General features: G+C 41.2%; 1 protein-coding gene across 1 annotated transcript in view; it reads left to right on the forward strand.

The window, feature by feature from the left end:
- nol4la (nucleolar protein 4-like a) overlaps positions 1–24404 on the forward strand; it is a 36076-nt gene extending 11672 nt beyond the window's left edge. Inside the window, exons 2-11 of the mRNA XM_042492163.2 lie at positions 1785–1940; positions 3593–3704; positions 7724–7833; positions 11901–12042; positions 13405–13697; positions 15214–15399; positions 15871–16059; positions 16167–16283; positions 16432–16621; positions 17478–24404. Coding sequence (XP_042348097.1) covers positions 1785–1940; positions 3593–3704; positions 7724–7833; positions 11901–12042; positions 13405–13697; positions 15214–15399; positions 15871–16059; positions 16167–16283; positions 16432–16621; positions 17478–17695 — 1713 coding nt within the window. The 3' untranslated portion in view covers positions 17696–24404. The remainder of the gene's footprint in view (positions 1–1784; positions 1941–3592; positions 3705–7723; positions 7834–11900; positions 12043–13404; positions 13698–15213; positions 15400–15870; positions 16060–16166; positions 16284–16431; positions 16622–17477) is intronic.
- The last annotated feature ends 2253 nt before the right edge of the window (positions 24405–26657 follow it).

Consider the following 26657-nt stretch of genomic DNA (forward strand, 5'->3'; position numbering starts at 1 on the left):
GAGAAGACGCAGTTGGGGGAAAAACGAGAAAATGAAATGTCAGATCCCAGGAACTGTGCAGAAATGTCAAGAAGAGGAGGGGGACAAAAGTGTGATTCCTCAGTGCCGGGGGGACAACTTTTTGAACTCGGGACCCTCCTCTCTCACTCAAACAAGAAAAGATCACTCCCCACCTACAACCCAATCTCCAGAAAATGTCAGGGCTTGTCTCACATCTGCGTGTAAGAGCTGGACTCATGCAAAAAAAAAAAAAAAAACTAATTAAATTCATTTTTTTTCCCATTTTATGCTTGCTGGGGCACTTTAAAAATACGAGCAGGTGCAGAAAAAATCAGATAAGATCTGTTTTTTGTCAGGATGAGAGTTACTTGGAGAAAAAAGATGGAGGCAGAAAGGAGAGGAGAGCCCCATGTGGTACTGCGGATGGAGGCCGTTGTCCTGGCGATCCCACTTCTATGGGGTGTCACATGACCCTTTGCCCGGCACACCTGCCCGAGAGAAATCAGTGGCAGTTTCTATGGCGACAGGGTCAGCAGTACGGGAGGCAGGATGACTGCCAGAGGTGGTGGTAGGAGGGACTGTTGGTCTTGTACAGTGTCGGTGGTGTTATTTTTAAACATTGCAGAGATGAGGTGATGGCTGCCGACCCGGCCAGGCCCAGACTTCTCCAGCTGAGAGAGAAATTTAAAGACAGACTGATTTCTGGACTAAACACAGCCGGTTGTTTCAGGTTAGGACACCTTGTTCAGTTTGTATAACTGTCTGTAACCACATGACTTCTGTGCCTTTAAGGGATAGTTTGACTATTTTCAACCAGCTTTGTATAAACACGATGTGGGTAGTGTATCTAGATGAGCTGTGGTGATCTGCCCTCCATCTAACCAGTGTCTAGATGGCAAATCTTTATCGGATAACGCAAATTGATGCAAAAAACATCATCTGGAGGAGTTTCGCTGACTCTCGGGGCTGTTGCTGGGACTACAGGCTGCACTAACACATTTTTGTATTCCCTGCCACTCATTATGCTGCCACGGACATAAAGATTATGCAAGTCAACCATGACGCGCCACTCTATTTCTCTCAAACTTGGACTGAATTCTGATCAAACAATAAAAATAGGCAGTGCTGATCAAACATAAAATCAAGATTATGTTACTGCACTGCCTATTTTTTGCCTCAGATGTTTTAAGAAACACATTTTGGTGCCGTGTTTAGATGCAATGGCGAGAATTTGTGAACAGGAATGAGGCACCGTACTGCCTCCTGCACAGTGGAAACAGAGGCAGAAGAAACTGAAGTAAAACCTTAAAACTAGGTGGTGCTGGTCAAAAATAAACCGAGATCCTGTTAGTGAGTCGAGTATTTCTCGCCTCAAATGTTTTCAGAAACATGTGTTAGGTCAACATTTGACTGTGATACAAGATTGGTTCTTGCTGACCAGTCACCACAATGTCACCCACCAGTGGGAGTGTTACTTTTTCTGGTGTGGCGCAATGCATTCTGGTAGTTGTAGGTTTTCTACCTTTTGAGGAAAAGCCAATGAAGCAGCCCTTTATCTTTTTCATCCCACCACTTTCAAAAGTATTTGCATATCTCTTCTCATAGACATCCTAGTTTTATCAAAAGGCCATCTATCCAGCAGTGACTTCTTCAAAGATCCTGCTCATGGATGCATGAAACTCCCTTTGCAGCTCTAACAGATGATGTATATAACACACACATGTCCTCTCTGTGAGCCCGAGGCGGGACATTAAACTGAACTCCAGTCTCTCTCTGTGTTTCAGTGTTCAGATGGGAATTCGGCCCAAGACAACTCGTCCCTGAAGCGTGTAGCTGTGGTAGAAGACTTCTTCGACATCATCTATGCCATGCATGTGGAGATGGGCGCCGACCCCGGGAGAGCACCCAAACATGCAGGCCAAAAGAAGACCTACAAAGCGGTGAGTGAATCCCAACAGGTACCTGCAGGGTGCAGCTCACTCTGCTGCCACCGTTCACTGTATCACACACAAAGGAAAGATTGTCTGCACGCTGATATTTGCAAGCTCCCACATTTTTTTTGGTCTCACTTAGAGGTATATTATGCAGGATTTTCCCTAAAAACAATGAAGTAACCCCTCTCAATCTTCATTTATGGCCCTACAGAAGTGTGTGGCAGTGTATTTATCTGCAGAGACTCTGCCCTCTGTCTGTGTTTTCCTATTATTTGACTGCGTTCAGGATGTGTATGGGCGCCCCCCACCCTCCCCCCAGGTTATGCGGCCAGTTCTGTGTTTTTATTTTTTGCAACAGTTGGGTATAGACCAACATAAGGGCTAATTTGGTTTTCAGAAGAAGGGGTTTAGCACCAAAAATGAAAATGTTTCTGTCAATATTCAACAAACTCCAACACAAAACTTTATTTAAATGCCTTTAGCAAATGTTTAATCAAAGCTGAAACTGTCCAAATCATATACTGCAAGCTCCCAGCGACTTTTTAAAAATAAAGTCAAGTGAAAATTTAAATTAAAAAACTCCCTTTGGTTTTACAAAGTAAAAGTTCCCCCCCTGCTGACATGTTCTTTGCAGTTTTATTTTATCGGGGATCATTATAATGAAACACTGATACAGACAATCTTCAAAATGCAAAATATCATCTCCAATAATTGGCAGATAATCTGCTGACCCCTAATCATGTATAATGTCAAGCATCAGGAGTCACCACCTTCAACAGAAAAACAAAGTACTTCTGGTGCACGAGAGTTTAATTGTGTCCCACGATGAATTTCTTAGGAACAAAGGCAGAATATGAGTTTACAAACGGAGCGAGGTGTGGGCTCTGCTCGGGCGTGGTGTCCTGACGGAGGCTTTGTGTGCAGCTCTGTGTCAGGGAGGGGGGTTTAGCAGGACTCTGGTACCCCCTCCACCCCGCAGGAGTGGAAAAAAAAAATCATAGAGCCACGTCCTCCTGCCCTGTAGAGAGGTCCTGTCACGTCTCATAGAGTGTACCCTTTTGAGGAGGCAGCATCACTGGGGCAGGGCATAATATGGAACTGTCACTGTGGCCTTCTGGGAGGTGCACGCTCCTCTGGGTGGCCTTTCCCTCTCAGCTGCCTCAAGGGGCCACGAGGGGTGGGGTTGGGCAAAGGGGATGGGGAGCTGTGGCAGTGGTGATGGCGGGCCGGTGGGGGTGGGCACCCCTGCTGCCTCTCCATGGTCACGTGAAGGTCGCGTTTTACAGGGAAACGCCAGAGGGGGTGAGGAGGGGAGGGTGGCATAGCGGTGGAGACAAACAGAGGAGCGAGGCTGAGCATGACAGAGAGGTGGAGATACGAGTCGACTCCACCTGAGAGAGCAGGAAGACGACGAGTTGTGTTTTTGAGCATCAAAGCAGAAATACGTACAGCTGGAATTAGGCCATCCGAAGGCACGGGAGATCGCCTGGAGGCAGAAATCCTCCTCATGCCACATCCAGATAACACATAATCACTGACCCCAAACTTTCACACACAAAATAAACACCTGCACACGCTTTGAGTTCACAGTCTGAGCTGTAACCGCTGCCATTTTTGTTGCCGTAACCCGGTCTCCTCTGCTCACTCCCCCGGCGCAGATAGCAGAGACCTACGCCTTCCTGCCCAGAGAGGCGGTGACTCGGTTCCTAATGAGCTGTGGAGAGTGTCAGAAGAGGATGCACATCAACCCCAGCACTGCAGAGTTCAAAGGTAACAGCACACATCTGACCCGTGGAGAGGCTTGCTAATTCTGGAGACATCATTAACTGACAGGCTGGGGTTTTTTTTTGTTTTTTTGAGATCAACCTTTAAGCGTGCTCAGATCCTTTGGCGTGGAAAAGGTTTAATTGCTATGTTGCAGTGCATGCTGGGATTATAGAAACCAATCAATCTTCTTGTTGAAGGGTTTTCTGCATAATTATATAATAGAAATGTTTATTTGGTTTTGTCAGATAGAGGTCAGTTCTCAATCATCTTGTCAGACTCGAAATATGAGCTGATGTGCGTTTGAACAGTTTTTATATCGTGCGTTCATTAATAAAATATACTGTATTTATATCCATCACCGACATGCTGTAACAAAGACTCAAGAGGACCACAGCTCTGTGTGGACCCCCAAACTGATCCCAGAGTCCCTCTAGTGGTCTGTGTGGAGACTGCAGACAGCTCTCAGCCACTTCTGGTTTCAGGTGTTACATATAAAAGAGGCTGCTCGGATTTCAACCTTTTTTGCAGGATATTGCGGCAATTCTGCCTCGTGCAGAAAAAATGGTATGCCTTGTTGATGGTGCATGCTAATACTCAAAAAGAAAAAAAATGGATAAATTAACAGGAAGTCTGGCCCACTGATTTGGCCCAAACTTGCGCCAAAAATGGCACCACTTCTGAGTCATAACTCAGTCAGTTACTAACACCCAGATATTTTCTCCATATTTTTGGATTTAGTGTCACTCGCACACTTTCTGATATAATTATCTCTGCTGTAGGTTGTGAATCAACATCCACAAATCTGTTGAGGAATCAATGAAAAAAGATGCGCCCTGTGATTTCAGAACTTGCCAAATAATAACAGCGTTTTTAAGTTTCCTTCAGTATTTCAGTGATAGTTTTGCGTATATATACGGATACTTTTTTCAACAGAAAGCTGTTGCAGCTAATTTGACACACTTTAATTGGTGCCAATTTAAATTATGTTGGCTATTTTGTGCGGTTGACGGGCAGGTGAATGGTGGTGCACTAAAAAAAACAACAAAAAGTGTGCTAATCGCAGATCTGGCTCACAATTCACATCCAAAATGGCACCTTTTCTTTGAGTCATAACTCAGTCAGTACGTGACACACAGATATTATCTCCATGTTTTTGGATTAAGTGTGACTTGCATAGTTTATGATATAATTATTTAAGATGTCCATTGTTAATAAAAATCCTTAAATCTGTTCAAATGAAAATAAAAAGACATGCTGTGATATTGCAGAACTTGCATGAGAAGCATCACGATTTTAAGTTTCCTTGAGTGTCAGAGTAATCCCAGTGACACTTGTGTGTATACCATGGGTACAAGCAGGAAGTGGTGACAGCTAATTCGGCATGACATTTATGCTGCCAATTAAAACTTTGGGGATGATTTTTAAACTTAATCTGAAGAGGAACACATAACTTAAGCTGTCAGATAAATGTTGTGGAATAAAGAGAACAACATTTCTTTCTAAATTTTTGTGAAGTATGAAGCAGTATAAACTGGAAATATTTAAGCAAAGCACAAGTACCTCAAACTTGTACTTAGCCGCAGAATGTGAACAAATGCAAGGTAATTTAGTTTTCAAAGTGTCCTGCACCAAAAGGTGCCCGGCCCCAATGGGTTTACAAGATAATACAAATATAACAAAAACAAGAGCAATAATATAATAAGAGCAAAAGAACAAATGTAATAAAAACAGTTTCAAAGCAGACACGAACATAAAACAAAACAAGAAGTAGCCTACTTAATCACTTTCCAGTAGTCAAATGTCCAGATTTTTGTCCCCACTCTGCGGCTGCATTCAGTTAAACAGATTCATTCAAGATTACTTCTAACTTGATTCATCTGCTGCCTTCAACATTTATTAGACATTAAAGCAGCCTTTGTTAAAGCTCCAGTTTATAGGATTTAAGCATTGAAGTTGCATAACTGAAACTTCTCTGGTGTACTAAGCGTGTTGTGGAGCTGCGGTGGCCATCACAAAAATCCGAATGGCCCTACCTGGAGCCTGTGTTCGGTTTGTCCATTCTGGGCTACTGTAGAACGACATGGTGGACTCCGTGTAAGCGTACCCACTTCTTATGTCAACATAAACGCTCATTCTTAGGTAACAAAAACACAGTGATTCTTAGTTTCAGGTTATTATAAACCAGTGCACCCCCCACCTGTCGTCTACTACTACTACTACTACTACACACACACACACACACACACACACACACACTGTACTGTGATGTTATTATTACAGGTTTTTGCATGTGCTACAATCTGTTGGAAACACCAGTAGTTTATACAGGACTTACACACAAAAATTGTGATTATAGGCTGCAGCCTGTGATCACAAGCTGAATGAACACCTGTAGATATCATCTGTCATACAGGATTTACAAAACATATTTGCAGCAATTAATTAATTAATTAAGTAACTAATACATTTACCAAGTTCAGTCTTGTAGAGCCAGGGAGAGTATTTCCTCTCTGACTGCAAAGTTGGATCAAAGCCTGTCATCCTGTGGTGTGTCCTGTAGGCCTGCTAGTCTATACCAGTTACACTGAAGTTGTAGAGAACAGCAGACCTTCTTCTACAGCTGCTAACAGCCCACTATCATTCCCACTTAGAGAATGTGTGAAATCACAGCAAAGCATTTGGGCTGGAGCACCAGGCTCCCAAATCACTAAATCTGCCCCTGATGAAAAGCAGAGCAGCTGGATGAGAGACGGAGCGGTGCATCCTCATATTTAAAAACAATTCCATCTTAAGACTAAAACTGAGACTAAAACTAAGTCATTCCCACCGCTGAACATTTTACTGTTCAGATGCTGTGGCGCTGAGAGGAAAAACACAGGACACACAGATCTGTGGGCTGCAGACAGCGCGCGCTCCGTTTGTGCGTTTTGACCTCCAGCATCGTGATCACCAGTCAGTTCAGCACTTTCACCTGACTGTTTTATCTCAGCTGTCTTCTTCCTTTTTTGTGCTACATAGCATCACTAAGCTTAGCAGACAGAGAGCTGCCTCCACCTGACCATAACTACACACGCGAGCTGTGCGCGTGCGAGTTGGGGCAAAACCCCGCGTGAGCGCAGGAGAATTGACAGAAGCAGCAGAGACTGAAACATTAATTAGATAAATAACATCATCATATTTAGTTTACTCAATAAACAGAGTCTGTACCTATTCTATATGAAAAGTGACCCCAGATTGCTTCCTGGTGATCTGGCGCTACATACAGTCCTAAAATAAAATTGATTTGACTTTTCACGGGGCGCGATGGCGCCTGGTCTTCATGGTTTCAATAATAAGTTACAGTGTCCAGACTAAAATAGATAAGAAAAGGATTAAGCTCCTTGCCTACCTGCCAAAAGGTCTTCGTCCTCCGCGTCGGTGTCCGGCTGGTCCTCCACATAAGTATCCGGCTCCAAAAATACGTCCCTCTCGCCGTCACATTTTGGCTCTTTTCCAGAGAGGCGAGTGTGGGAAAAAAGCTGAAATTGAGGAAATATGTTCCCGTATTTTAAGCTCCCCGTCGTCCTTCTCTCTCTTCGCTTTCTCTTTTGCTGCTCCACTGATCGACCTTTTTTTTTAATCCATTTTCTGAATAAACGACGGTCACATGACTCATCGTCATCATCACACACAGCTACAAAACAATTATAACACGTTTTTATTATCAAATAAAGTAACTGCGTGAACTGATTCAATTCCAACACAAATACTAGCATAATTGAGTGTTTATCTGTTGTTGTTGGTTGTTTTTAAGAAGAAGGAAAGGCTGGATGCTACAGTTGATGGGTTTGGGCCCCCTAGAGGTCGGAGGCCCCCAGGCCCAGTCGGCTTTATCTGGTTAATCCTTGCTTGAGTGGAAACACTATTAATTTTATATTTATATTTATTGATGCACCTAAATCATAACCGTGGACCTTAATAAGTGTTTTTTTGTTTGTTTGTTTGTTTGTTTGTTTTAGTAATTTCTGTGTTTTCTTTGTCAGAAAATGACAGACCCACCTCACTGGTTCCAGACCTCATCGACTACAACATGCCTCTTACTGCCACCTACCTAAAACAAATGAAGCTGCAGTGCATGACGGCCACTGAAAGGGTGAGTGACTCTCATCTGCACGTTTGTGACGCCTGGACGCAGATACAAAGTGTCCTGATGAATTAATTAGAAAATCAATCACTGCAGCAATATTATAATAGTGTTTGTATTGACCGAACAAATCCTCTGCCTTATGTTCCTTTTCATCGAGTCTGTGGAGAAACACTTTGCGCTGGCAGAATAAAACCCTATGAACTTTTAATTCACTGTTGAACAGTCAGAGCTGGGAGGAGGAGCTCCGTGTGAAAGCAGGATTAGTAAACCCTCTGACGTCACGTGGGAGACCCCGCCCACGCGTGTCTGTGACAGAAACACTCAGAGCCCACTGTCACTGAAGTGCAGGGAGCGCTACTTGATGATGATAATGTAGAACCTCACTCACGCATAATTAGGATTATCCGGAACAATGACCCAGACTGTGATTTGCGGGTGAGTACAAATTAACAAATGCTCAGAGTGTTGGTCACATCTGTGTGCAGACTGAGGATGAGCTGGGCCAATAATTTAATAATTAACCATCACAGAGGGTTATTTCAACTGCTGTAACAGACTTGTAGTGATTTGTTCCATATCTCTGCGGCGCTGCCTCACAGATCAGCCCGGAGCAGCAGTTGGTTCAAAATGCAGCAGGTTTGTTGTGTTGACAAAAGCAGATCAGCGGAGAATCTGTGAGTGTGTATCCAGACTGCTGCCAACTGTTTGCATGTTGTTCTGCAGAACTTTGCTCATTGTTGTGGCACATATGGTACAGAGATGAACTACATATGATGATGAAAAACATGCCCCACATTTGTTTTTCCCGTTCCAAAACAACTGTGTTGGACGTATATTATGTATTTGATTCATGCAGTGCTGCGTCTGTATTTTTATTTACTCTTCACATGTGTATGCACCAAAAACCAAAGTAAATAAGAGAAAACATATTTTGGTTAGAAACCTTTTTCGGATTCTGATGCACATACGACCATTATAGGCAGGTCTAATTAGAAAAACACACAGGGGCGTAGTACCATATTTGGGCCCTATGCAGAGGCAGACTCTTTGGGCCCCATACCCTTCCTCTCTTGATCCACGTCTCTCTCACACACCTTTTGAAATTTCTTTTTTGTCTTTTTTGAAACCCTGATTTCTCCTTTTGTGGAGGGAAAGACAAGATGTAGTACGTTGGAGCATAAGCTGTCACTTACTTGACTGTGGTTATGCAAGAGTGGACTAAACCATTTTGCACCTTTAAAAGGCGAGAGAGGCCTCAGAGAGCTTCCACTACTTTTTTTTTTTTTTTACAAAAAATTCAGCCTTTCAGCTGATTTAATCAGCCATATTTAATGTTGTTATGGCACTAATTACTTAAAATATGTGAAAAGTGCAAACAAAACCAAACTTTTCATTCCAGGCTTTTTGCAGGCCTCCCTCCCAGTGGGGCCCTGGATAATGAGTCAGACTTTTCTTCTCACTACACCACTGAAAACACTACTAAAATAGGACTTATATATAATAATTTTTGTTCTTAAAACATCAGAAAATTGTGACAATGACAATGAATATCCTCACAGTCCAAAGTTACATCTTCAGATTGCTTGTTTTGTCTGTACAATAGTTTGAAGCCCAAAAGTATTTAGTTTAATATCACAAACAAGCGTAACTATAGATTTCCTTTAAGAAAATATGTGCATATGTCTCCCACAATAAAACATTAAAGAGGGAGAGGACTCATTTTAATTAATTTAAAGTCATTTCAACTTGAAATTGATTCAAGTAAGGCACAAATTAATGTGTAAAAAATCACCAAAATGCAGGAAATTAAGTGTTTGATCCTCAGTATGTCTTGCCAGAAGACCCCAAACCTCATATGTGTCTCCCCAAATGTTGAAACAAAATCTACATTCTTTATACAGGACAAAGAAAAACAAGAAAATCCTCTTAACTGATAAGCTTGAGTGTTTGTTTATTTGATCCAATAGATTAATAGATCAAAATCATTAATTCTAATTATAAAAGTATCATTTCGCTCTTCACAAAAATATTATTCTACAAGCTGTATCAGCTTCTGAAGATGTATTTTATGTTTTTTTTTGTCTCAATTGATGAGACAATAAAGTTTACTCCAGTAATGTTATTGTATACTTCTAAAGGTATAATGCTTTGGCTTTATTCTTATTAAAACTCATTGGGTTTTGGTTTTGAAAGTAAATCCTCAGACTTTATGAATTATATACTCTTCTGAAGCATTAATGATGCTACATTTTCAGCTACTTAGAGGCTCTGTAATTAGAGACTCTCTCCCTCTCGTGTCTCTCTCTCTCTCTTTAATGCTACACTGCTCACTTGGTACCTAATGGAGCCGTCACTGAGCATTTTGGTCCTCCTCAAACCCCTTTACAGAGGGATGGATGCATATTCCCAAGAGTTTAGGCCTATTTGTGTGCTCGCATGGCGGGAATGAGATGGCGAGATGATATTTCCGCTCTGTTCCCATCACACAGTCGTACTTTTGCTGCTCTCTCTGCCAGCTGATACATGACGGCGTGCACGCAGGTCACAGAGAAGTCACCATGTATGGTTAACAGGAAGTAAACCGGCCTGCGTCTCTGTGAAAATGTGGCTGTTAGCAGACGATATAATGTTTGTAGTTTAAAGCCGAAGCTCAGGACGGCCTCTGAATAGTTTGTAAGATTATTCCGCTCTCTTTGACTAATCCTTACCCTCATGGTGTACTCATATTCGTGTTTCGCTACAACACGCATCTTTAAGGTCTCTACGTAACAGAGTTAAAAATAGCAGCGCTCCGAGAAGCATATTACTTAACAGGGTTCGCTTTTTTTCTTCTGATCTGGACTTAAGCTTGTTTTATTAAGATTTAATTTAAGAAAATGTCTTAAATGTATATTGAAAGTCCTATTAGTTGTTGTAATTGGTCTTCTTGTCCATACTGGCCTCTCAGAGAGCGAAGATATTTCGCTGTATATCTAAGTTATGTAGGTTCAGTGATGAGAGGAAAAAATAACTAACTGAGTGCTGCATGAATGAAACCCTACATTCAAAAATGAGCATCTTTGTGGATCTCGTTTCCCTTTTTTTGGTTGATTTCACATTTTGTCCTATGACATAAAACACATCAGTATCTGCCACTCATGGATTTTGAAGTTTTGATGTGATAATGGCTAACAAGAGGCAGAAAGAGACTACAGAACGCCATCGAGCTGAACAGTTTTACAGCCTGGTTATGACGCTGAGGTCTTCTGACTTTGTTTTTGGGCCTCAAAAAATCTTAATCGTGGTGTTTTTTTGTGAAGATTGTCTTGCTCATTAAACATTTAAGTATCACAAACTTTTGTTTTCTGCAATAATCCAAAATTCAGTAGGCTCTGGAAAGTCGCAATTTCTGAGTTCCCATTTGGAAACTCAGAAAGTCGGCGACGCCTCACCAACCCAGACCTCAAAATTCAAATCAGCTGCTCTGTGCATAAACAATACTAAATGCTGAAGGAATATACCGTTTATTTGCACGTCTGTCTTACTTGTGCATTATTAATACGTCGTTATCAACTGGTGTTGCAAACAGTGGTCAACATTGTGGTTTTTCGACTTGTTTTACTGGAACGCAGTCGACTCAATCCCATACTCCGACCTCTGACTCCCGAGGTCAGTGGACCATAGCGTTTGTTGAGGGCACCGGGGTTAAGGTGTACCTTGGCTCAGCAAGGTAGAGCTGTATGTGGAAGCACAAAGAGGGAATTTCAAGCGGAAAACACTGTAACTTTGGAAACTACCGCCTTGATTTTTGCTTTAAAAGACTTCGTATTTTGTCCTCCATCACCAACATTGACATACGCCGTGAGAAGAAATGTATTTGTGGCCTTAATGGACAACAGGATCAAAAACACCGATACTGTCTGAGATGCAAAGAGACACAATAATCGTCTCCTCTTCGTCTTCTCTCTCTTAGTCCCTACGGGACAACTTGAAAGTTTGTTGTCAAAAGGATCTTTCTCTCGACACAACTCCCTCTGCACGTCCCGGTTTCTCTCCCCGCCTGTCTCACAGTCTCTTCCTGTCCCCCCCCTCAGGATGACAGTTCTGTGAGCAGCGAGGACATGAACGGCGTTGAGACCACATGGGTTGCAGCTGAGCAGCCTCCAGTGCCTGAGCCCAGTCCACCCAACGGAGAGAGAGTCAGCAATCCCACAGCTCCCATTAAAGAGGAGGACGGTAAGACGAGACACAGACACACTGTACTGGTTCCTGTTTGTTGTTTTATTTACATCTGGAATTTGAGGGTATACGACTGGAGGGCGCAGGTTGTTGTTTCACAGGAAACAGCTTGCCTCGTTCTTAGCGGACTAATCCAAATAAATCCACTCTTACGGGGGGTGGGACGCCGCAGCCCCAATCCATTGTGCACCCCTCTCTCTCTCCTCTCAGGGTCCAGGGCTTAGAGAAGTAGGACAAAGGCCGATGTTAACCTTCACAGATTAGGCACCGCCATGGAAAAGACTCTCAATGGAGAAACACTCTGAGTGAACATAGGTGGGAGCGTGACGCACGTAGAAACCATCACAGTGAAGTCAGTGCGCGACCATAAACGAATAACCCTCTGACACCTGGATCGACTTTTCACAGGCGATTAAACCTCTGAGGCCTAAGAAAATTGGTTTGATTTCTTTCAAACTGCAAAAAAATAGTCAAAGAAAATAATCTGAAAATAAGATTGGGGGAATAATGAAATATTATCAAAAAACGGTTGAGAAAACTACATTTCTGATCCAACTTGACAGATTCGTTGAACTTCTTAGAACCAAAGAACTGGATAGCATTGGGCATTGTCAATGTTTTTAAATCAGACGAAGCTTTTTATTCTTTATTTTTATTTTTATTTATTGTATGTCTGTTTTAATTCTCTTGTTATGTATTGTAAAATTCTGCTGCCTGTTGGCCAGGTCGCTTTTTTTTAAAAAGAGATTTTATATCTCAATAAGCTTTACCTGGTTAAATAAAGGTTAAATTAAAAAAAAACCCTAAATATTTTAACAATATATTTAAAATATTATATAAAAATGTTTGGGTTTTTTGGCACTTCATCATTTTCTTTCTTTTTTTTTGGCTTATTTTCAGATGATTTTCTTGCAACTTTTTACCAATTTCTTGCAAATTCTTTGGCCATTTCTTGTTAAGTTGCTCGTTACCTTTTACCATTTAAAAAAAAAATCAGACCAATATACTGAGGTTTCAAAGAGTTAAAAAGCTTCACACACTCCAGGAAGTGAAGGCTCCCCTCCCCCGTCAGTCCCTCCTCATCTTCATCTCTTTCTCTCTTCGATGTTAAAACTCAGAAGATTCCCTCTTTTACACTAACTTTTATTTATCCTGACAGTTGACCCCAATACCCGCTTCCTCAACAGTTTCAGAAAGCACAACACGAGGCAGGAAGTCCCATCCCCCTGCGCTCACACGCCCACTCTGTTGTTACCCGAGACAGAAATAGTTCGTATTGTAGTAAACAAACCCACATTAAAGCAAAATGATGACAAACATCCTCACGGCTCAGCGCTGCGTCTTCTGTTCCTCTGCCAGACGACGACTCCTCGGAGAGCGGCAGTGCCAACGGGCTGCCGGCCCTGACCTCCCCGGAGGTGCTGGCTGTGGGTGGGAACCCCCCAGATGGTGGGGCCCCTTACGGGGAGGCGACAGAGAACGGGGTGAGCGCGCCGCTGGACTTCAGCACCACCTCGCCCTCGTCCTCCTCAGAGGATCAGCAGCCGGTCAACCTGAGTGACAGACTGCTGCCGGCGGGGAGCTCGCCATCAAACTCCTACCCCGCAGACCCCAACAGGAAGTACCCCATCAAGACAGAGTACGCCAACAAGGTAAGAAGAGAAACTTGATTTTGTTCATCAGTACTTTACATACATTTGTCTCATGTGGTCCAAAATTTGTCTCTCAATAAACAGTTAGGTGGTGATGTCATCGGCGTATGGTAAAAACAACAAAACAAAATATCACCATGAAACTTCCCCAGTTGATCACTGACAATAAAGACAATTATTTTTTTGTGTTTTTTGGGGACATTTTATGCTTAGATATGCAAATGATCAAATTAGATATGTGTCGATTTGCCAACATTTCAAGAACAAAAATATTAATTATAATTACTATTATAATGAAGTAATTATTTTATTTATTGTATGTGATGTTTTGTCTTTTTCTATTGACCCTGAGTCTAGAATAAAGTATTGATTGATTGAGTTATTGATTGATTGACTGATTAAGTCTGAATAAGATTAACAATCCTTGTTTCATTTTTATGTGAATTGCGTATATCTCCTTTAATCCATGTTTTTTGGTAATAACTGATCTGTAAAAACTTCGAATATAGACAGGCATAAAACTTGAAAGTTTGATGTAATGTAAGTGCTGCTAATGTGGAGATTTCTGGCTCAGAATTTGAGATAAAACTCATTTTTAGAAAAAAAAGCCTATTTCGATTATGTATAGTAAAATTTTTAAGACAAAAAAAAGGTGTATAGGGTACATATTTTAACTAACGGATACCAGCGTGAAACTTTCCCAGTTGATTACTGAGATTAAGACAATTAATTTCATTTACAAGCTTTCTGAAATCATGTTTAAATATACAAATGATGCACTCACAATTTTTCATACATTTCTAGAACATAAGTCTGAAAATTTAATGAAGTCAGGTTCAAAATTCTTGTTTCATTTTGTTGGCATATTAGAGTCAAAGATTTTTAGGGAGTGAATTTTGGGATCTCTTCATCACTTCATAAATCAGAAAATACTGTTAACAGTCATAAAAATCAATTTCAGCCATATTTCTGGAATAAAATGTTATATAAATCAGGCTATGAATAATATATGACCAAAACCCCTCTGTGAAAACCCTCAGAATATAGATATGAATAAAACTGGAAAGTTTGGTGAATGTAAGTGCTGCTGTTCTGGACAAGTATAATACAAAAAATGAGAAACTGGCCTTCCATACAGCTTTCCCCCATTCTTTATTTATCATTTTTCAAGTAATGAAAATTAAGTAAACACGATACAAACACAACACAAAAATGCAAATTACAAAACAAACCTCCCCTTCCCCTCCAAAAAAATAGGAAAACTAAGACAATTATGTTTTGTATCACAAGTTTTCTGAAAATCTATGTTGAAATATGCAAATCATGCATTAAATCAAATGTGCACTTTCTGCACTTGATTCCGATCAGAACTACCAAAATGTGTATTTTTGACATTTTCTTTGTATTAGTTTGAGAGATGTTCACCTGTGGTGTCTTACCTCAAGAAAATCAGCTCTTGTGTCAGTTTGATCTATAATACTTTTATTGTTGTGTGTATTTTTGTGTGTGTCTGTAGTCCCCTCCTTACAGCTCAGGAAGCTATGACTCTGTGAAAACTGAACTGAGCATGAGCGCTGAGGACTTGACCTCTGGTCGGGCTCAGATAATTGACGATGACGACGACGATCATGACGACCACGATGACAGCGACAAGATCAATGATGCCGAGGGGATGGACCCCGAGAGACTCAAAGCCTTCAATGTGAGTAACCTGTCGAACCACTGCAGTATTTAAAAATACAACACAGTAATTTTGGACATCAGCCGGCGTTGATATTGTACTCAGCAATATTAGAAAAGTCTGACACATGTGATGTGTATGTGACGGTCATAATTTACTCTGTGAAAACTGCTTGCTGTGCATCTCTGAGTCAAATCGAAATGAATACAGTTGCAGAAAAGCATCCATGAGTGAAAAAGCAAACACTAGAAATATTGTCCTGAATATGAGCAATGATTCCATTTCCATCGCTCCTGTTTTCATCACCTCCCCCTCCCTCTTTATCTTCCTCCACTCTAAATCTGATGCTCCCCCATCCCCTGCTGCCTCCCCTTCCCTCTCTTTTGTTTCGACTCTCACACCCCTCTCCCTCTCTCTCTCCGGCACCCCCACTCCCATTTTTCTGCTCTACATCCCCTCTCTCCCCTCCCCCTCTCTCTCTGTCTCTGTCAGATGTTTGTGCGTCTGTTCGTGGATGAGAATCTGGACCGCATGGTGCCCATCTCCAAACAGCCCAAGGAGAAGATCCAGGCCATCATCGAGTCCTGTAGCCGCCAGTTCCCAGAGTTCCAGGAGCGCTCCCGCAAGCGCATCCGCACCTACCTCAAATCCTGCCGCCGCATGAAAAAGGGCGGCTTTGAGGTACAAAGTGCCCTTAGCTACAGTGATGTCCGTATTAATCACAGATCCCTATAAATCCAGCGTTTCGCATCCATAATGTGAAAAATCTCTCTGCCCCGTCCTGCCAGATTCGACCAACACCTCCTCACCTCACATCCGCCATGGCTGAGAACATCCTCGCCGCTGCCTGCGAGAATGAAACCCGAAATGCTGCCAAGAGGATGCGGCTTGATGTCTACCAAGCGGTAAATGTCTTGGCAGTTGGTGTTTGAGAATTTGCCTGGCAGGGGTTTTTTGGGAATGAGCTAGGATGGCTATGCATCATTAACGGCAAACTGTACGATTTAAACTACAATATTCTCCCCAAAACTGAAAATGTTTAATATGTCACAGGACGAACCTGCCGCTGTTGACAAGTCAAACACGAGGGACCCGGCCTCTGTGGCGCCGTCAGGGTTCACCATCTCTAGCGCAGCTTTTGCCCAAGACCAGCTCTACACCAACGGAGGCCTCAACTACAACCTGCGGGGATACGGGACGGTCGGCAGCAACCAGCAGAACTCTGGCGCTGCACAAACAAACGGTGAGGAGCTAAAACCAACCAAATGATCAGGCCTGAAAACTATAAAAGGATATTCAACATGAGAGGTGTGATGATACATCGCTCTGGATCGATATATATCGATTCAGCGGTCCATGATCCAATATCATTGATGCAAAGTGCAAACATCGATACATAATCATCAACTTTAAATTTGCTTGTGTTTTTTGTCTGTTTGTTCTTTCATGTGAAACTTCTAAAGCTGCTCTTGCCCAGATCTCCTCTGTAAAACAGATTTTGAAACTCATTGGAAGTATTCCTGGTGTAATTATGGCTAAATAAAAATAGTAGTAATAATATTAATAAAATACGCCTTTATTTTGAAATTCCCATGGTATGTTTGTGTAACCATTCTATCCAAACACACCTCCTTCCTAAACATTAAAATGACGCTATCAGCTTAGCGTTCTGATTTTGAGCTGGACGTTCATTACAAGTACTATTGGGATATATAGATACCTTTTAGCTATTGATTGCACAACACTGTTGGAGTGCAGAGCATACTCTGGGCACAGATGGAGCAGCAGAATACCAGGCGTGGTAAAAGTGAAACTTAAACTCTCATTGCACTTGGTCCTAAAGTGTTCAGCAGCTGCTCCTGTCATCCATGGATGTGATCAGCTCCGATCAGATCAACAGATCAGTTATCCACCCTGTTACTCAAGAGTTTCACCTGCGCTGCTTTCTGAATTTTGTGTGTATTTTCCCACCAAATACGTTCACTATTAAAAAGCTCCAGTTTGTATATGTAAAATTCCCACACTTAACATGCCCTTTAAAAATATCTCCTGTTATTGTTCTGTAAACTTTTATTGAACGATCACGTTTGTGTCCGCAGGTCCCACAGATCTGAGCATGAAGTCAGTCGGCCCAAACTCCTCTTCCTCCAGCTCCAACAGTCACGGTCAGGGAGGCGGTGGTGGAGGAGCTTCGGCTCAGCTCAGCCCTCCGGAGGTCACGGCAGTGAGGCAGCTCATCGCAGGGTACCGAGAGTCCGCCGCCTTTCTGCTCCGCTCTGCAGACGAGCTGGAAAACCTGATCCTGCAGCAGAACTGAGTCCGAGCCAAAACCTCCTCCCAGCCTGTCCATCTCTGTTGCCCTCGGTCACACACATCCGGGCAGACGTTCATACAAAGACACAAAAGGTACACAAGCGATGCTGCAGCGCACACGATGGGTCCCGTAGGTACCGTCACCGATTCCCACGTGTTTCTGTATTTGGACGGGCCAGAACATATCACAGGCTGAAAAATGTTTATTTATGCATTTGGTTCACTTTGACCTTAGTGCCCTGTTTATCTGTAGCCATTCATCCCACCCAGTTCATTTTACCACTTCAACCTCCATTCGTCTCAGGAAGCGATGATCTATGTGAAAGAATTATCTGCATTGGTGCACAGGAGAGAACCACAACCTGAAATCAGCTGTGACCATAATGCCACATCGGCTCGTTTATGCAGATGTTTGGACAAATTAACAGTGAAATAGCAGTGGTTTAGTGTCATTACCTTGTTTCTATTTTTACACAAATTGTAAAATATGCTGTACAGTGGCATGATCTGATTGGGTCGTCTGATTCGAGTCATTTCTAAACTCTCCAAATTCACTTCTGTCTCATGGGAAATTTGGAGCGTGGCTTTCTGGAAGTCCGTAGATTAATCGCTGCTAAATCCACTGACCTGTTAACCTCAACAGCTACTAAAGGATGTGCTTATTTACAAACACGCAAAAAAGTGTAGAGAACGTTAAAATAAAACAGCAGGACAGTGTTAGACAGGTTTCACCTGAAAGTTTTGACCAGCAGATCTGTCCGAATGATACCTCGGTCCTGCTCTGTTGGAGTGGTTTCTAGATTCTTAGGCCCTGTCTAAATGTATGCAGATATTTTGAAAACTGATACTTTTTCCCTCCTCTGTTTTAAACTATAATTCTGTCCACATTAAATTCATTTAAAAAAATATTTCAGTCTAAACTTAGAACAGAAAAATGTCCCCAAATGCTCGCTGGCACCTGAGATCTCATGACCGCTGATTCTTGTTTAGTTTAAGGATGCAGGAGCTCACTCAGACACACGCCTGATGCTTTCCAACCCTCATCTGCAGAATCAGCATGTTTATAGCCAATCTCTGACGATACCGATAATGCGTCGATATAATCGCGCATCCCTACAACCAGTAGTCCACCATTGTTGTTCTTAGCATATACTCATTACGGTAAGCAACAATAGGCTGACATGATACTCAAACAGTGTCAATAACCCAAAACTCCATTGTGGATGAGATGGCAAAGCGTAGAGGAAAACATCAGTTTATAAAAATCTGTATGTGTTTGCACAGGGCTTTAGGCATGTGGTTACCAAGAGACAAAGACTCATTACCCAACGTGACTTTATTTTCAGTTATTTTATTATGAAAATTTCTCTCACGGGCAATTTCTCATAACTTAAAAGGAAAGGAGGCTTTTAAGAAGCGTGGGTATGCAAATTGAGGTCACAGACACCTGTCAGGGATTAAAAAAAAGAAGAAGAAGGAGATTAATATATTGTTTCTTGGTTTATAACCAGTGCTACTGGAAAAGAGGAAAAAGGTGCAATATTGAAGATAATCAGTAATGGTGTGCTTACTGAAATGACTCTGTCAGACGTGCTGCAGCGTTTAAGGCAAAAAGGCGGAGTACTTTACCACAATCTCCTCCCGCTATAACTGTCAAGTTGTAAAAAAAAAAAAAAATAGAAATGATATCCCATGCAGCATTGTAGCCAATTTCAATGTTGTTTGTTGTGAATACTGATCTTTATTGCTAACCTCATGACGGAGGCACTTTTATGTATTGGGATCAGTCATCCGTAGTGATAAAAGGAAATGGGACCTGGCAGAAAAATGAGACTTAATGTTGCACGTCTTTTTTTTATTTTTAATTTTATTTAGAGTGATTTTTTTAGGGTCTTTTTGTGAAGGATTTGTCCTGTGAGTATTTTTTTATTTAAAAAAGGAGCACATTGAGCTCACATGCATCGGTGTAACCTAAAACATCCATGTGGCTTTACTGGATGCAGTGTGAGTGTGTGTGCGTGTGTGTGTGGGCTGCTCAGACAAAAGAAACTCCGTCTGTATCATCCGCTCTGACCTCAGCTGTGTCAAACTCTCATCTCCATCATCGATATCATGTCTGAAAACACACTGTCTGAAAAGAAGCAAGAGACAATCTTTGAAAAAGATGTAATCGCATCACAGTTTACTCTCCCTGCTATGGTGTGTGTGTGTGTGTGTGTGTGTGTGTGAGTGTGTGTGTGCGTGTGTGCGTATGTGGTCTGAGGGCACACAAGAGTACTCAAAGCAGATCTAGAGCACAGTCTCACAACAGACACTTTTAACGGTGAGTCACTCGGCACAAACATGTCGTGTAAGTGTGTGTGTGTGTTTTTATCCTTTTTATGTTGTTGTTGTTGATGGCGTAAGTGTTGTTATTGACAGTATGTTGATTTTTCTGTTGGTGTATAAGTGGAGTGACCCAGTTTGTACGACATCAATCTGTGAAAGATTTAATTCAGTCGGCTGAAACATTCCAAACAAGGACAATGACTCTTCGAGCAGCCGGGAAAGCGGCTCGCACCTTATTGATTTGTCAAAGTTTAGAGAGATATATTTCTGTATTTATCACAAAAAATATCAGTTATTTATCATGAATCAGTCTATTTCTCACCACCACCAGGCCACTCTAGAGCTGGATTTACATACTAAATGTCATTTACATTTTTATTCCCATGTCATGATTGGGCTGCATCACATTTACAGTAAATTCTTTTATCTATTGCAAGTTTGGAAGCACTTTATAGCTCAGGATTAAGGTAACAGGACACAGTGATCTGAGTGTGTCTTTACCTCATTTGGAACATATTGAGAACTGATTATAACAAAGGACAGAAGCAGCGCTCAGTCTGCTTTATTGATGACAATAAAAGAAAGCAAATAGCTCCTTTTTGGAAACCTTAGTCGAGCGCCGTTTGAACTCATCACAGAGGGGTGTTTCAAAAAGAAAGCTCCGAAGAGCAGGTCTTATTGTAAAAAGCAAATGAAAGCAGGATGAATCTGTTTCATAAAGTTGGTTTGGAGGCAAATTTTGTTTATTTTATGATGATCAGAGGTGTCGCTCTCAGTGACAACCCGACAGAGAATCGTCACCTGAGTCTGCAGCTCTCCTCAGCTTTTTATGGAGAGTTTCAGTTCATTGTTTTAGTTTTCTGCCACCACAGCTTTACTGTTTTGGTTCACTCTCACCGCTCTAATGGTGGCGTTTCTAGCTGCAACAGGCAGCTATTTCAGTGAAATTGTCTAAAATCCCCACCTGCTCAGCACCAAACAGCACACAGACACAGTAAGCGACTAGCTGGTGAACATAGTGGAGCATTTAACAGCTACAGAGCCAGATATTCCCCTCAGGAGTTGTTAGAGACCAAAAACGGAGATAAAAAAACACTAACACACTAACATTCATAAAACAAAAACAAACATGAGCAAACGCTGCTGGATGTGCAAAAAAGCGTCAGTTTTAAAGATTGTGTTAAATCAGCATTTATAGCTTATTTTAGCTCCCCCCAAGTGGCCAAAAGAAACATAACATTATTATTAATTGGATCAAGGTATATGGTGAATATTGGGGCAGAAATTGGGAATTCACTTTTTGTACATTTTTTCTAAGAGGTGGTAGGAATTGATAAATATTCACTTCCTTGTACTTCTTATTGGACATGAGGTACTTATATTTGTTTACTGATTATGTCCTATTGGTATTCTGGTGTTATTTTTCTTGCTTTTATTTTGTTCTCCCCCTTATTTGGCATTTTCAAAATAAAATAATGTGATGCCACGGGGCTCGAAAATACTTTTCCACATAATTACATTGTGAAAGGCACGTCTGTAAATCAGTGGATACATTCTTTTGAGGGCCACAACCTGCAAAATAACTTGTTTTACTATCGGGATTTGATCCTTTTGGCCTGATTACATTTAGAAAATCTAGCAGCACCGCCGTCAGTCTCTAGTGTGCTTGCTTTATGGGCCAAACAACGCAGAGGTTTCCGGCAATTTCACACCAGATAAAGAGAAGTAGAGCTTTTTTTGGCTTCATGTGCCACTGATCATCTTTAAAAAGGAATATCCATATCCAGTTCTCTTTATACATCCATGGTTAATATTTTGGATTATGTTACTTCACAGCCTGGTTTCACCCCAAGGGCTCATAAATACGCCGCTTGGGCAGTGCCCCACACTTAAGTGGCTGTATGAAACGCACCAGGCATTCAACCATCTCCAATGTAACCCATCTGCATTATTATTAGACTTTCAGAGCAACAGATGTAGGTTTAAGAGCACAAAAATGTGTCTAGGGCAGGCGGGAGGCCAAGTGGACAGGTCTAACAAGTACAGGACTTTGACCCAGGAGACTTGTGTTTGTGTCCAATGTAAAACTAAAAGTCAATCTTAAGTTTTTTTTATTTTAGTCATGTACAAATATAGTTGTTTTGTCGCTTAAACCTTAAGTACGACTCCTTCTGCATCAAGGTAAAATGTATAAGGCTGAGCTTCTGCCCCGGTGTGGAAATATGATGAGCAGGGAGATCATGTTACACTTATTTTGTGCAAATGAAAAAACATCTTTAATTTTGCATTCAATGGAACTAAATTAAAGATGTTTTTAAGCCCACTTATGGACCTGAATATCATGTAGGATATTTCAGAATGAAAAAGATATGAACTCATATAATTTTATTGTGCAATTAGGAGCATCCCGTGCTGATATGTGACCTACATTTTTAATGCACGGAGGCTCACGGTGCAGCAGGAAAGAGGAACCATTGAGAGAACACCATGTTTCATCCTGACAGATTCACTGTAACAGCCTGAAAAACCAACCTGACCCAAACCAAACAAATCTTAAATTCCTTTAAACCTCCTCTATAAAACAGATCATTTAGACTAATTTGCTGGGTTTAACTGGTTGTCTTGGTTTGATGAAACACCCCTCTGGCCTCAGACAGACGTAATTGTAGATGTACGTGGGACCTGAGTCCTCACACATGTCTTCCTCGTCTCCTCCAAAATGCTCGTTTGTTAACCGCAGCCATAGCAGATCCTCTACACTTCACGTCGAAACTCAGTGATGCCACGTTGTCCCATTTTCAACCAAACATTAGCTTGCAGATTTGTAAACTGTCTTAAAGTCTACGCTGAGCAACATTTGTGCTGGAGTTACTGTGATCAACGACAACCACTTGTTGTCATGTTGTTGTTTTTTTTTTGTTTTTTTTTTCTAATAACGCCCAATGGATTTTCTCTTTGTATTGACTGGACAATGTAATCTATTGGTGTTGATTAAAATGCCCTGGTAGCTTGTGGATTGCTAAAGTGGTCAGATAAATGTACTGTATAGCTGTACAAAGAGTGATAAAGATGTTTTAAAGTTTTTTTTTCTGTGGGTACAGCACTGTTTAAAAAAAAAAGTCAAAGTGGTTTTAGCCCTTGCTTGTTTTAACTTATCATTTGGTGGTGGTCTGTATTACTTCTATTGTTATTTATATTATTTCAATTGTTGCCTCTCCTGCACTGATAAGAGACTGTAGCTCTGTGCAGGAGGTTGTACTGTAAACCTGTGTGAAGCTTTGTATTTCCTCCCCTCTGGTTTTGGACTCAGTGAAAGTGTGATGTTTACATGTACAGTTTTTCAGAATACTTTTGCGTTTTATTCAGGCTATAGTTTCTTCTCCGCCCCTCCCCCCCACCCCTGAATCTGTGTACATTTGCCCAGATATTTTTTCCTTTTGTCGTTTCATTGCATTGACCTCTTTGACTACTTGGTCACACGGTCATGAAGTGTGCCGTGACAGCTGGTTGTGGTCGGCTCGGTGTTGTGGTGGCTTCCAGCATTTAAAAAAAAAAGAAAAAAAGAAAAAAGGTAAATCTTAAGTAAAAAGGGAGCGTCACAACTTCTCAAAGTGGACCAGCAAAGATTTATTCAACTTCAATCAACTGTTTTAGAAAACTTTTGTGGCCTAAATGGAGATCGGTGGGGTGTAGGTACATTTATTATACCACATTAAGTGCTCAGAATCTTTTAATATCCCGGCCGTATTGTCAGGGAAAAACTCCTCGTCCTTAACTCGACTGGTACCCTGAAAAGGTACACTTTGACCTGTTGTAATATCTCCTCGCTAACATAAAAGCCATTCCCCTCTCCTGGCCTTTTTAAGGGGAACCCATAAACCTCAGGAAATACTGAATCTCCAAGTTTAGTTTTTATCCACTGATTTCTTCTGAAATGAAATCTCTTAACGAAAAAAAACCATTAACATTTATATGAGATGTCTATTGTTTTGTACATTTATCATTGTGATTTAAAAGTGGAGCTTTTTTCCAGTACCTGTGACTTAATATTTTGATTTTTTTCTTCTTTTTTTTGGAGTGTTTATAGGTATGGATATTTATTATTCTATGTGAAACAAAAAGACAAAAGAAAAGGTTGAACCTGTTTCATTTGTATGTTTCATGCAAAACTGTCCAGGTGAGATTCTCTCTGCCTCTTACATATCACTGATGAGGGACCTGTGTTTGTTTGGAAATAGCGCTTTTTCAGTGTTGCATCAACGCTATGAAAATTTAAAAAAGAAAAAAAAAAACACACCAGTGGTTTACCAACAGCAGAGTTGCAAAGCTCTCCTCTTCTCCTGAGATGTCAGTAATTGAATAAAATAGTGCGATGAGCTATCTAACTGGGACCTCGCTTCGTGTTTTCTTTTGTCTTTTATTTCTGTGTCAGATTTTCAGCACATATTTATGGTTTTTAGGGAGTGAAGTTGTTTTCTTCACAAGCAGTACTTTCAAATCTCAGTAGCTCTTTCAGTAATTTGGGTCAGTTTATTATAAACTACATATTCATATTTTCATTTCATTTTTCACCATAAAATCATCAGCGGATAAAAAAACAATGATTACCTGGACAAAGACATGCAAAAGGCCCCATCGCCTCTCCTATATCAGAGAGAGACACACATACTTTGTGGTGATTTTACCTCTTTTTTGATGTTTGGTGGGTCTTTGTAGTTATTATGCATTTTTATGGTCATTTAATGTCCTTGTGGTCATGTTGTGTCTCTTTGGGTTGTTTTACATTCCTTTTTGTGGTTGTTTTTTCATTTCTGGTCATTTTGTGTCTCTTTGCGGTTATTTTTATTCTTCCTTGGTGTTTTTGTGTCTCTGTGGTTGTGTTGCATTTCTTTTCAGTCATTTTGTGTCTCCTTATGCTCTGTTTGTGGTTGTTTTACATTTCTTTCAGGTCATTTTTTGTCTCTTCATGGTTGTTTTGCATTTCTTCTTAACCTCTGTGTGGTCAGGGTCTTTTTAATTGATCTCTGTTTATTTCAGAGATATTTGGACACAGAGGCCCCTGATCATTTTGGCCCCTGGGCTTGTGCCTGCTAAGATGGTCAGTTATCTATGCATATAAAATGGCTCAGCTTATTGGACACCGTTGTCATTCATTGAAAATCAAATGCTATTTGACTGAAATCACCTCTGGTTTGCAACCAAGTTGTCTACTGTCTTATATTATAAATTCCCTCAAAAAATCTGCAATTTTCTAATTCCACCCCAAAAATGCTCTCTATCTTCTTATTAAATCACACCCCCTGGCTGCACAGGTGAGGACTGGTCTGCCCAAATCCATAAATCAGATCAACACAGGTCGACTTAACTCAGTGTCAGTTCAGTTTTACCTCCGTAACAATGGGAATCCAGATTCATTTCCCATAATATAGTTGAACTACTTTATGAAGCTTGTTAAGATGAAGTTTAACCAATTTTCATTGTGAAGCAGCCAACAGTTTCGTAAACTACAATTTTGATGTAGTTTCCACAACTCTGCCACAAGAGGGCAGCAGGAAGCAGTGGGAGAATCGTAGATGCACTGCAGTCAGAGTAAAGGGACTCCTCCACCTCATATTGTGTATATATGTTTTAACCTCTCATTGATCTATTGATGTAGTCTGAATACCCCATGATGACAAGGTGAAAACAGGATTTTAGAGATTTTGCAAGTTTATTAAAAGGACAAAACTGAAAAATCAGAGACAGGATGGTCCAGAGGGCTACAGGGATCATTAGTCAATCTGACCGCGTCCTTTTCTGAGCTCTCTGACGTATGGTCAGTATTATTTTTGTTATGATACATTCATTTATTTTTCTATAGTTATGATGGCACTTAAAGACTTGTGTATTTGGACCATATGCAGCAGTCTGTGTGTGCTTGTCTTATTCAGGTTGACTATTTGTTAATCTGTCACCACTGACATGGTACTGTTTTAATGCTGCTGCTGATTGTGTTTGTCCTGTTTTATATGACTTGTTGACCGTGAAACTGAATTGCCCTTCTGGCATAAATAAAGTTGTATGAATCTGAATCACATTGACAGAGGCGTGCTGCCGCCATCATGCTTCACTGCTGGGATGGTACTGTGTAGGTGTTTAGCAGTGCCTGGTTTCCTCCAGATATGAAATTTAAAACTGAGGCCAAACTATTCAATATTCATCTCTTCAGATCAGAGAATCTTGTGTTTTATTTTCTGGGAGCTTTTTTGAGCAGCTTTCATGCTTCTTTCACTAAAGTGAAGCTTTTATCCGGCCGTTCTCTGCCATAAAGCCCAGATCAGCAGAGTCTTCCTTCTGGAAGTTTCTCCTCACAGGATTTCTGGAGCTCAGTCAGACTATCAGGTTCGTTGTAACCTTCGCCCTTCTCCCCTGATTGCTCAGTTTGGCCAGGCTCTCAGGAGATTCCTGCATGTGCTAAGCTTTCTCTAATTAAGAATTTTGAAGCCACTTTGCTCTTAAAAATCTTCAGTTTTTAAATCTATGCCTCAACACAACTCTGTCTCTGAGCTCTGCAGATCAGACCTTCGACCGCACGGCTTGTGTTTAGTCTGACATGCACTGTGAGCTGTGAGACCTTTTTATAGACAGGTGTGTGTGTG

Source organism: Plectropomus leopardus, chromosome 9 (genome assembly GCF_026936395.1).
Source record: "Plectropomus leopardus strain MGB_pleo_1.0 chromosome 9, ASM2693639v1, whole genome shotgun sequence".
NCBI classification, from domain to species: Eukaryota; Metazoa; Chordata; class Actinopteri; order Perciformes; family Serranidae; genus Plectropomus; species Plectropomus leopardus.